Source organism: Aquarana catesbeiana, linkage group LG13 (assembly GCF_042186555.1).
Source record: "Aquarana catesbeiana isolate 2022-GZ linkage group LG13, ASM4218655v1, whole genome shotgun sequence".
NCBI classification, from domain to species: domain Eukaryota; kingdom Metazoa; phylum Chordata; class Amphibia; order Anura; family Ranidae; genus Aquarana; species Aquarana catesbeiana.
Genome location: NC_133336.1, coordinates 32711901 through 32724682, shown reverse-complemented (window position 1 = coordinate 32724682; position 12782 = coordinate 32711901). Strand labels below are relative to the sequence as shown.

Genomic DNA, 12782 nt, shown 5'->3' with positions numbered 1-12782 from the left:
GGAACCCTGGTTGAGAAAGGCTGATCTATAGCTACTCAAAATATATTGTACATACACGCAATATTCTCTGTGCAGTTCCTGTGCTGTCACCTTGTGTGTGTTGGATGCTCAGTGACTGTAACTCATCAAAACCTTATCTTTTTCATATTAATGGTCATAACATTGACTGTATATTCAGGAAGAATGAAATGGCTAGGTCTGGAAAGATCTCCTGAGGACAGGGTTCAGGACTGCATCTAGGTACACAAGCCACCTGGTCTCCATGACTAAGAAAGAGGATGCAGTTACTGAGTGACCACCAATCAAGCAGCTGACTACAGCACAGACAATCTTCAGACATTATAAACAGATCTTTAAAGCAGCAACCCCCAACTTTCCACCCTGAGAATACATCACGTTCTTAGTACCTTTTGCCACGCCAGTTCCCACTCTCTTGAACTCAGGATTCAGAAGTCTTGTGCCATCTTCCATTCCTGAGATAATGAGCCCTGAAAGACAGGGACCCCCGGTATGGATAAAAAACATCTTCCGCTAAATTTCCTGGAGGGAGTCAAAGCCATCCTCCTACCACGGGCGATGTTTGGAAAATGCAGAGGCTCAGTCAGCAAACATTGCTTGCAAATGAGAAATGCAGTGTAGATGGGATTGCTGCTTTAAATGAGTAATGGGGTCCTATCCACCAGCGGTGATTGGCAGGCAGGGATCCATGGCACAGTGAGGGCTTGGTACCACTGCACAGGGATCTTTTGGCTTGAGGCAATGTAAATAACATACGTGGTAAAAATAGCTCCACCACGAATCTCACCCGCACAGCAGGAGGTTGGATCAGTAATGTACAGCACCGATACTTCACTGGGATCATGTTCGCAGGCCACGTGCAAAGAAATGAGACTTAGTACTACTGGGTCATTTATTAAGGTTATTTATCTGCATAGATTCACATATCAGGAATATATAAGAAGAAAGTGTCCGTGCTCCGTGGTAACCAGATGTTCCCTTGTATTTTCTGTCCGACCGTAAAAATGAAAACTGGAATCAAACTGACAAAACGATAAAAATGTGGTGCTGCGCTAATCCAATCTGAAGAATGATACTTAAATTATGAAAAATATAAAACCAAAGTGACAGTGCTGATGTCTACAGTTTAAAATAGCCTCAAATACTATAAGGTGACTGTGCTAATGTAAACGTAATAATATACAGCACAAACTCGTGATATAACATATAAAAGTTTGTGCTGTATATTATTACGTTTACATTAGCACAGTCACCTTATAGTATTTGAGGATATTTTGATCTGTAGACATCAGCACTGTCACTTTGGTTTTATATTTTTCATAATTTAAGTATCATTCTTTAGATTGGATTAGCGCAGCACCACATTTTTATCGTTTTGTCATTTATTAATAGGGACAGGGTGTACCCTATCCGATGTAGGCAGCTTCTCCAGTTTATATATATATATATATATATATATATATATATATATATATATATATATATATATATATATATATTTTTTTTTTTTTTTTTATTTTTTTTTCATTCCTTTCCCTCTTCCACACATGGTAGCGCAGGAATAACTTTACTTATTTGGAATCAAACTGGTTGCTGTTGAAGACAGGGACACTTTACTTCAATCGGAATTCATGGATTTCATGAATAAAGTGACCGATGCTGTATATTGATCCCGGTTCTATCCTTTGTTGAGCCTGCCCATTGCCTCCATTTGCCACCGGTATAAAAATTGAAGGAGTTGTAAGTATACATAACCAGAATGCAGTCTTCCTCTGCCAGCCATTTCTGCCCATAGCAAAGCATTGTGGGAGGAGGACAGTGCCTGTATGCACATACATGACGGCGGGGTGCTTTTTTTTTTCCTGTTATAGGAAGGTCTCACATGACGTTCAGGCAATGAGCTACCATCGGGTGGATGGTGAAATGAGAGCAGAACAGAACCAGCTCTGAACTTTACCGCATCCACTCACAATTCCTCATTCCTTACAATTTGGTCCTACAAACTTCCTGATGAAAAAACACAGGAGATGCCTCAATGGAAGTGGCTCAATGTGGCCACACTGTGTGAGACAAATACACTTTACCAAGTAAGTAAATTCAGAGCTGGCCCGTCCTCTGCAGACTCATGCAAACCAGTTTGGAAAGACAGAAAAAAAGGCGTTTAAAGAGGCCGCGATTGTTCTTGGGGACCAGACTTAAGGAACAACTAAATATACAAGAGATGCTGGACCCTCAATTTGCATGACCCTGTGGTCCCCAGAAAGCCAAATCTAAAAAACTCTGGCCCGGAAACCACTCATTTTCAGGTCCTGAACAATGACATGCAACTAAGAGCCCCAACTGTGAGGATGTTAAGAATCAATTGTCTAAGGATTTGTGGCTATACTTAGATGCCCCAGTGGATGGAATAGGAACATTTGGCCTGGGAAGCAAACTCAACCAACTTGCCCTTTCATGGTAGGGGTAGATTCCTGTAGCCTAAAGAAAGAATACCATGCAAAGTGTGCTACTGTGCCTCATTGATTGGTGAACATGGTGAAAGGTGTGTGTTCCCTGGTTTATTGTGAGACACCTTTCCCCGTCTAAAATCAGTTTCCATAAGGGGTCTTGGCATGTAGTCACAAAATCTCAGAACCACAAAGAAGTTGGTGCTGGAGCCTGGGTCGCAGAACTGAAAGAGGGAGGGGATAGCTATATAATGCCCAGGATGTATCACTGACCTGCTCTGATCAATGTCTGAATGATGAAGTATCTCCACTCCAGGCCACCAACCCAAGATATTCTAATACTGACCCAAGGGGGAAATCCCCCCCCCCCCCCTTTACTTCCCAGCTAAATCATCCCAGTTTCCCATCACTATGGCCTTACATCCAACTAGCTCAGCGTAGACAACCTAGACCTAGCTAGAGACAGACACAGACGATACACAGAGGTTTCTATAGATCAGATCTGCAAAAGTATTTAAACAACTTGATCGTGACATTTCCCAACGCCTCTTGCAGCTGTCTTTTCAGAAACACTAATAATAAACCCGTTAATAATTCAGCACAAGATGGATGATCAGATGCTGCATCTGCACAACCTCTCTGTGAAGGAATCTCAGGTATCATGCATCAACCACCATTAAAACAGAGGCAGATCAATGGAAGACAAGTCCATGCTACAACAAACATCCGCGCCGCAACCCGATTCAGTGTTAAAGGGACATAACCACCAGGCCAGATTTTGGTTGTGATTGGCTGAAAGTTTAAGTTCTGTGCCTTTTTTCTGACCGGTCTGTGCATTTGCTGCTTATGAGCAGGCTTGGAGCTGGAAATTAATTAACTCGCGGTTAACACAGTAACTGACATTTATTCCTCCATAATGAAATTGCGGGTTATGAGCCTGTTTTGTAGATTTATGGAGAAGTTCTGGTGATTCATTTAAACGATGCTCCTCGATGACTATCCAATAAATGTTACTTTAATCAGCATTTAAACTCCCCGTTAAATATGGCAGCCGCATTACCTTCTGGAAAGTATTAAGGTTTATTATCGATGACTGGTTTTAAGAGGCCACTTATATAGTCCCTTTAACTGTTATTTTAAAAATTATGCCTGCGGATGGCAATTGGGTATCATTCCATGATGAGCATGCAGCGGGGGGACATGCATGAAACACAGCCATTTACAGAGTTACCTTTATCCTGCTGACCATCATCTGGATTCCGGGGCAATTTATAGGATAGTTTCGGTTTTTGGTGGAGTTCGGTGTTCCCTTGAGGTTTAAAAGACAGTGTTAATAAGGGTTAGAATTGGATTTGACCTCACAACAATTATTTGTTCTATGTAGATGTCTTTTATAATATCCGATGTTATATTTATAGCAGTTTTACACTTTAACACGTTGTTATTGTCAGTGTTTATTCTATATTTATCAAGAGGTTTATTTATTTTTTTGTTTTTGCACTAGTCCAAAAACTCCCTAAAAACTAATTAAAACGCATCAGTTCATAAACAATTCAAGTATCAGCTGCATACTTTACATATCATTGAGGACAAATCCAAGTGAGGGTACCTCAACGTGCAGTACATTTGCATCATGGTCTGTTACTTTTCCCCCCAACACACACACATACATACAAAGTAAATCTAGACATGTGCCATTGAGCACGCCACAGCGCACAGATACTGTGGAGTGTGCTGCACTGCCGAAAGGAAGGGTACTACAGACTGGGGAATATACAGTATATGTACAGTCTTAAAGCAGGTGTTTCCAAACTTTCCAAACTAAGGACCAGTTTACTGTCCTTCGGACTTTAGTAGGGCCAGATTATGGCCAGTGAGAGTAGAAAATGCCTCAGACTTGGTGGTCAGTGGGGGTAACAAAATCACATAATGCCTGTGGGTGTTGGAGGAGGAATAGTGCCCCATCATTGGTGCCAATGGGAGGAATAGTGCCCCATCATTGTTGTCAGTGGGTGGAATGATGCCCCGTCATTGGTGTCAGTGGGCGGAAAGATGCCCCGTCATTGGTGTCAGTGGGCGGAAAGATGCCCCGTCATTGGTGTCAGTGGGCGGAAAGATGCCCCGTCATTGGTGTCAGTGGGCGGAAAGATGCCCCGTCATTGGTATTAGGTGAGAGAAATAGTGCCCCATTGTTGGTTTCAGTGGGAGCAATATGAAATTGGGATCAAACACAGGGCACATGATATAGAACTAGGAGAAAAGTTTATTGTTAGAATGTATTGTAGTGTAACATCTACTCTTTAATCTGTTGAGGCCCAGCTGGGTGATCCACGTGGAACACGAGTCCCCAAGGCTGCAACTGGCAGGGAACACCCTGAGACCCACCCACCCTGGCATGACTGGGTCCCCAGTGTCCTTTTCTAACATGCTACTGACCCTGCCCACCAACAGACCCGTTACGCCTCAGTGCAAAGGACCATTTCCAGGAGATGTCCCCATGTATGTTTGAGGAAAGAGCAATCCACACAAGAGCTATCTTTTGCAAGTGTTACTATATTAAAAAGTGCAAGGTATAAGTCAGCCTCCAAAGGGCGGCGACACACAGCTTACAGTTGTGACCACCTCGTAGATATAGGTTGGCAATATACAGAGAGAGCAAGACCAATATGAGATACAGAGTCCAGAGAAGAGACATGACAAGAGGCCCAAACATACAGGAGGGGTGTCCGAAAGTCCAGCATCCCCCCAAAAGGTGAATGCAAGTAGTTTCATTATACAAATCCTCCATCTACCTACAGCTTCCCCTTTAGGGGGAAACTAACAATACATGCTTCAGCTCTCACAGGGAAAACCAGTAACCACTGTTCTCATAGTGACTACTGGTACCAACCCCAGGAAGCTGTCCACCCTCCTAATATAAATTCACCCAGAGTGCCCCTCTTCTAACAGGGGCAGGACTGGCACTAAAACCCAGGCAGCTCTTAAACAGAATCTCACTCTCCAGCCATGGGGACAACTAATGGCCAACCAGGGGAACTACAACAGGCCACATGTCCATACCCCACAGGACCCTTGGAGACTATCTATTGAATGGGGGCCTCCAAAAGTGTTCCAGGGGCACTTTAGTGACTATGTCCACAACAGCTTGGAGACATTTTTATCAAACTTACTGATGCCTCAAAAGGGAAAAAAATTGGATTTTTGACTTACCGTAAAATCTATTTCTCTGAGTTCATAGACAGACACAGCGCTCCATTATTCAGAACCATGGGGTTATAACCGCCCCCTACAGGAGTAGGACAGTAGGTAGAAAAAGAGACTTGGCTATGCCAATAGGCACCCCCTCTCTGCTATAGGCCTTCTGTTTAGTAACAAGCAGTGTCAGAAGTATCAAAACTCCTTAGAGGGGTGGGTGCTGTGTCTGTCAATGAACTCAGAGATTTTACGGCAAGTAAAAAATACCATTTTCTCTTTCGTTCATTGACAGACACAGTGTTCCATTATTCAGAACCATAGGGACGTCCCAAAGCAGTGCCAAACATGAGGGGTGGGACAACGAAAAATCCTAAGGCTAACACAAGAGCCAACCAGGTAACAGGAGCTCAATACAGAACAAACTGGATCCCAACCTGAACAATACCCCTTCCAGAGGGAATAGACCCTCTAAACAGCAGCCTGCAAAACTTTGCGGCCAAAAGAGGTATACGCAGATGCCAACACATCCACTTCGTAGAACGTTGTGAAAGTGTACACCGACGACCAAGTGGCCGCCTTGCAAACGAACGCCTGATGACAGAAGGCCCAAGAAGAATGCGCCGTAACAGGTAAAGGAGGAACACGATCCCTGACAGAATAGGCCAGAATCATCATCTGTCTGATCCATCCAGAAATGGTCGCAGAAGAAGCAGATAGCCCCTTTCTTGGCCTATCCGTGATTATAGTGCGTCTGACCTCCAAAAGGACTCAGTGGCTGCCAAATACACCCGAATCCCCCAAACCACATCCAGGGCAGATAAGGCAAATTCCCTAGGATGTGTTGAACAGGGACACAAGGAAGGCAACACAATGTCCTTATTGAAAGGGAAATCCGAGGAAGGAACGACGGAAAAGTGCGAAGAACCACCTTAACCTTGTGTAACACTGCGTAAGGTGTATGACAACATAACGCCACAATAACGGAAACCCTGCGAGCAGAGGTGATAGCCACCAAGAGGCCACCTTCCGAGACAGAGTAAGTAGTGGAATCTCCTGAATATATTGAAAGAGAGGCTTCTGTAGAACCGAAATCACCAAGTTCAGATTCCACGGTGGTAGAAGAGACCGCACAGGTGGTACCCGACGTCAAACCCCTTGAATAAAAAAGGTACACACCAAGGAGTGTGAGACCAGGGGATGCTGAAGAAGACCACCCACCTTGATGGTACTTAAGGCCCATTCCTGCTCAACCCCTCCGTGAAGGGAGGCAGGAATCGGAGCCACAAACAACAAGAATGAATGCCCAGTGACTCACACCGGGATACTGCACTTTCCACATCTGGAGGTAGAACCTCCTAGGAGGTAGACTCCCTAGCCATCAGCAGCGTCGGAACTGCAGCACTTGACTCATCACAGCCAGGCCGTTAAAACCAGCGACTCTAAAGCAGGTTGGGAGAACGGCCCTTGGGCTAGTAGATCCTCCCTGAGAGGCAGTCGCAAAGGAACGTCAGTGACGAGGCGCACCCAATCGATGTACCCAGACCGACGGGACCCATCCGGAGCCAATAGAATGACTGGAATCTCCATGGCTGTGATCCTGCGCAAAAGCCACAGCAGAAGCTGGAAAGGAGGAAAGGCGTAGAGCAAACGTTACCGGCCCCATGGGCCACCAGAGCGATTGAGGTGCCCACCAGAGGATCCCGTGACCTTGCCAGAAACCTTCGTACCGTTTTGTTGAGCCAGCATGCAAACAGATCTACCTCAGGAGTGCCCCATTGGAGACATATCCGATGAAACACTGCCTAGTGAAGGGCCCACCCCATTGTCCAACCCTAGCCGACTGAGGCATCCGCCTGTCAGTATTCCACTCCTGGAATCCGCATGTCAGAGGGGGCTGGAACGAGACGTTCTGCCCACCGGAGGATACTGGCAACTGCCAGGGCTGCCAACACCCTATTTGGCCCGCCCTGGTGATTGACATAAGCCACCGCCGTTGCATTGACCGACTGGATTCTTACCGGGAGCCCCCGAAGTTGATCCGTCCATGATCCAGACATAGTCCGATTGCTAAAAGTTCCAGGATATTGCTCTTTAGTCAGGATTCCACCAGCGTCCAACGACCCTGAGCAGAGCTCAGTCCCAGGATACCTTCCTACCCAGACAGACAGACTGGCATTGGTGATCACACTGTTCAATACAAGGGGAGAAAGGATTTACCCCGCCGAAGAACCGGAGAGCGAAGCCACCAGACCAGGGAACCTCTGGTTTCCTGGCTCAGCTGAATCCAATTGTTTAGAGACCTTGGGCACTTGTCCCATTATGCCAGGATCTCCCTGAAGGGAGCTTGTATGGAACTGTGCAAATGGAATTGCCTCAAAAAGGTAGATACCATCAGACCAAACACCCACATGCAGGTCCACAGGGAGGCCCACCTGCCGGACAACAGTAAATGAAAACGCAGCATGCGAAATCTGTAGTTTGTTCTGGGGAATTAACACTCTGGCCAGAGCTGAAGCCCGGGTCAGGCTCAGATAATCCAATGTTCTGGAAGAGACCAAAGCAGACTTCAGATAGTACAGAAGCCAACTGAAATCTGTCAAGGTCTGTATAGGAGCTACGTTGCCCTCATGGTAGTCGAGGACTCGCAGAAGAAGATCGTCCAGGCAGCTCAGGACCGCAAACCCCCACTGACGTAACCATGCCAGATCCGATGCCAACACCTCGTGAACATCCGAGGAGAGGTGGCAAGACCAAAGGGCAACACCACGTGCTGATAATGGTCAGTACCCACAGCAAAACAGAAGAAGCGCTGGGTCAGGGCACATAGTGGAATGTGTAAGTAAGCAATTGTGATGTCGATAGAAGCCAGAAAGTTCCCATTATGAAGGGGTGCCACCGCTGTGCGGAGGGACTCCATCCTGAACTTCTGTACCCACACCAGGCAGGTCAGGGCCTTAAGGTCCAGAATTGTATGTACCAAGCCCTCCATCTTTTGGACTGTGAACAGGTTTGAATAAAACTCCTGAAACTGTTTGGGACATCACACTCTGAAGCAGCAAGGCTTGCACAACCCCACGAGGAGAACCGCAAATGGTCCGGTGATAGATGCACATTGGAAGCAAAAAAAAACTATGTTTGGGGAACAAGGCCAGAAAACTATCTTGTGACCAGACAAAATCAAAACGCGTAATGATGTCATCCAGGGTAGCCCTCCACAATATATGTCTAAGCACCACTGCGGAAACAGAGTTCAGCAACCAGGGGAACTGCGGCCAAGAGGCATAGCAGACAAACTGCAGCACCTAGACCAACGGGTCCACCGATGCAGCAAAGGCAGGGGGATTCTATTCCCCCTCCAGGTATGTCAGCTGGATCTTTAGAAGCCAGAGATTTCTCTATTACAATCATGGTTGCCTTGAGCAGCCTAGAGACAGGGGGGTCCACTACTGGTGGAACAGTCCACTTCTGAAGAAGAGACTCCTCAAAGGGGTACCTCACAGCAAGCGTTTTTTGGAAGCAAAGGGGCACTTTGGACACTCCCAGTCTTCATGGACAAATTTGGCAAAATATGAGGGAGAAGAGAATGCTTTCGCCACGCAAAACGGCTTATGGGTGCCAAAGGGGAACCGGTCTTCTGCCACAGCCACCGCTGCATCCCCCATCTTGAAAAGTTCCCACACAGATGTAAGAAGTGCAACAACCAGTGTCTTTTCATGCACCACTGCAGTTGTGGAGGAATCCTCACTCCCTGACAGGACAGGGAGCATGGCCACCAACCCCGCAAGGTGGGCCACGTCCGTGGTGGCAGAGCCAGATATAGGATCATTCAAGACAGAGGAGGTAGGGGAGGGCCGGGGGGGGGGGGCCATTTACTAGACTATATGCCTAAGCGCCACCACAAAAAACTCCACCAACTGAGACCCCCACTGCCCGAGGCCGCACAGAGGATGTCGACCGAGGCCCAGCACAGGGGATGCTGACCGAGGCCCAGCACAGGGGATGCTGACCGAGGCCCAGCACAGGGGATGCTGACCGAGGCCCAGCACAGGGGATGCTGACCGAGGCCCAGCACAGGGGATGCTGACCGAGGCCCAGCACAGGGGATGCTGACCGAGGCCCAGCACATGGGGCCCAGACAGAGGCCCCTCTCAGGGGGCCCAGACAGAGGCCCCTCACAGGGGGCCCAGACAGAGGCCCCTCACAGGGGGCCCAGACAGATGCCGCCCACACAAGGCACCACTGAGGTCCCTCACAGGGGGCGCAGACAGAGGTCCCTCACAGGGGGCGCAGACAGAGGCCCCTCACAGGGGGCGCAGACAGAGGCCCCTCACAGGGGGCGCAGACAGAGGCCCCTCACAGGGGGCGCAGACAGAGGCCCCTCACAGGGGGCGCAGACAGAGGCCCCTCACAGGGGGCGCAGACAGAGGCCCCTCACAGGGGGCGCAGACAGAGGCCCCTCACAGGGGGCGCAGACAGAGGCCCCTCACAGGGGGCGCAGACAGAGGCCTCTCACAGGGGGCGCAGACAGAGGACCCTCACAGGGGGCACAGAGGACCCTCACAGGGGGCGCCAACCGAGGCCCCGCATAGGGGGCACAGACAGATGCCGCCCACACAAGGCACCGCTGAGACCCCTCACAGGGGGTGCAGACAGAGGCCCCTCGCAGTGGGCGCGGACCGAGTCCCCTCACAGGGGGGCGCCGAACGAGGCCACCCACACAAGGCGCCACTGAGGCCAGGCACAGGGAGCGCCCACGCTGGGCCCACCTAATGGACCCCCAAAAGGAGATTGCCCCCAGAGCTCCCACAGCGCCGCTCCTCTGGCCTAGTGGGCCGCAGCCTAAATATTTAACCACAGGCTGCGAGTGCGCGGCCCGCGGGGGGACCGGACCGATCCGATCTGCTGAAAGGAGGGCGGACACCCAAAAAACGGAAAGCGGCGGCCTCCGCCGCCTGCCCTGGGGCTGCCCACCCAGCACCCGGTCGGTAGGCCTAAATTATGGGAGGGCCGCTGCAGGCAGTCCACCAATTGCAGACATCCGGTCACCCGCCTTCTAGGCCCAACCACTGCAGCAGGTGGGCCCAAGGGATACCCCCCGAGTAGCAACCCCGAGGGTGGAAGGGGGGGGAACAGTGTGTCCAAAAGCACCTAGGCCAGAAGCCTGGGCCTCACCCGGGGGGGAGGGAGGGTGGGTGGAGAACCCCGGAGAGACCAACCACTCCAGGGAGTACCCGCGCCCCACACCACGTCCAGGGAAGGAGGGGGGCCCCGTACCTACCAATCCAGCGAAGCGTGCGGGTAACGCTCCCAGACAGATCCCCTCACACCGAAGTGGTGGGGCCGTCGGCCATGAGGAACTCAGACTCAGGCCGAGACCCGGTCGTATGCGACCTCACGAGACGTTTAACTCGCAGGGCCAGTCCCGTCCAGTGGGGCTATGTCGCGGCCACATAGTTGTGTTCTGCACGTGTTTGCTGGCCAGACTGGGGAGACCACTGAATGTTATTGTCCAGCCCGGCAGTTGACTGTGAGATCTCACCAGAGAAAAATCCAGGAAAAAAGAAAACAAAAAAATTCCCAGGACCAGAGATCCCAGCAGGGAACTAGGTCTTTACTCAGCAGAAAAAAAACTGAAGGCCTATAGCAGAGAGAGGAGTGTATACCACCTAGGACTGCCCATAGGCATAGCCAAGTCTGTTTTTTTTTTTTTGCCTAGTGTCCTACTCCTGTAAGGGGCGTTATAACCCTATGGTTCTGAATAATGGAGCGCTGTGTCTGTCAATGAACGAAAGAGAAAATATTTTTAAAAAGAGATCTTCTGTGGGTCTCGTCTCCACTCATAATTTACCTGATCATCACTAAATGCACTCTTAATTCACCAAATCTCAGCTGGAATTCCCAGGGTTCCCCCCGGTCACCTTACTTGACTAGCAGGAGACAAGGGCAATTGTTTGTGAGCTACGTGACTATAGAGTGACGGAGGCCGGACCGCTGCCATTTATCCCCCAGGAATTTTTAGAAAATGATGCTGTGACAGACGCGTGCAAGTCACTGTCAAAGTCACTTAGAAAGAAAGCAGCTAGAAGCCAACCTTACTGCAGGGAGCGGACGATGACTGACAGCCAGGAGAATGACTTGACGCACAACATACTGATCCTACCGAGGACAATTCCTCCTCTTGTCTGGAAGCAGCAAACTTCAAACGGACACCAGAATTATACAGTCAGGTCCATAAATATTGGGACATCGACACAATTCTAATCTTTTTGGCTCTATACACCACAATGGATTTGAAATGAAACAAACAAGATGTGCTTTAACTGCAGACTTGCAGCTTTAATTTGAGGGTATTTACATCCAAATCAGGTGAACGGTGTAGGAATTACAACAGTTTATATATGTGCCTCCCACTTTTTAAGGGACCAAAAGTAATGGGACAGAAACAATCATACATCAAACTTTTACTTTTTAATGCTTGGTTGCAAATCCTTTGCAGTCAATTACAGCCTGAAGTCTGGAACATATAGACATCACCAGACGCTGAGTTTCATCCCTCGTGATGTTCTGCCAGGCCTTTACTGCAACTGTCTTCAGTTCCTGCTTGTTCTTGGGGCATTTTCCCTTCAGTTTTGTCTTCAGCAAGTGAAATGCATGCTCAATTGGAGTCAAGTCAGGTGATTGACTTGGCCATTGCATAACATTCCACTTCTTTCCTTTAAAAAGCTCTTTGGTTGCTTTCGCAGTATGCTTCGGTTCATTGTCCATCTGTACTGTGAAGCGCCGTCCAATGAGTTCTGAAGCATTTTGCTGAATATGAGCAGATAATATTGCCTGAAACACTTCAGAATTCATCCTGATGGTTTTGTCAGCAGTTACATCATCAATAAATACAAGAGAACCAGTTCCATTGGCAGCCATACATGCCCACGACATGACACTACCACCACCATGCTTCACTGATAAGGTGGTATGCTTTGGATCGTGAGCAGTTCCTTTCCTTCTCCATACTATTCTCTTCCCATCACTCTGGTACAAGTTGATCTTGGTCTCATCTGTCCATAGGATGTTGTTCCAGAACTGTGAAGGCTTTTTTAGATGTTGTTTGGCAAACTCTAATCTGGC

The 12782-nt window shown here is 48.6% G+C and overlaps 1 protein-coding gene across 16 annotated transcripts in view; it reads right to left on the bottom strand.

The window, feature by feature from the left end:
* Positions 1-12782, bottom strand: part of NRXN3 (neurexin 3) — a 460573-nt gene that overhangs the window by 78899 nt on the left and 368892 nt on the right. For 9 of the 16 annotated variants that reach the window (XR_012237139.1, XR_012237140.1, XM_073610156.1 and 6 more), the window contains 2 exons: positions 3697-3774; positions 408-488 (listed from right to left, as the gene is read on the bottom strand). The exons of 5 other annotated variants lie outside the window; for them this stretch is intronic. Coding sequence is in view for 9 of the 11 variants with exons in the window: in XM_073610156.1 (XP_073466257.1) it covers positions 408-488; positions 3697-3774 (159 nt within the window). In the remaining 2 variants the exon portion in view is untranslated. The remainder of the gene's footprint in view (positions 1-407; positions 489-3696; positions 3775-12782) is intronic. 2 more of the 16 variants (XM_073610160.1, XM_073610154.1) reach the window with 1 other exon arrangement.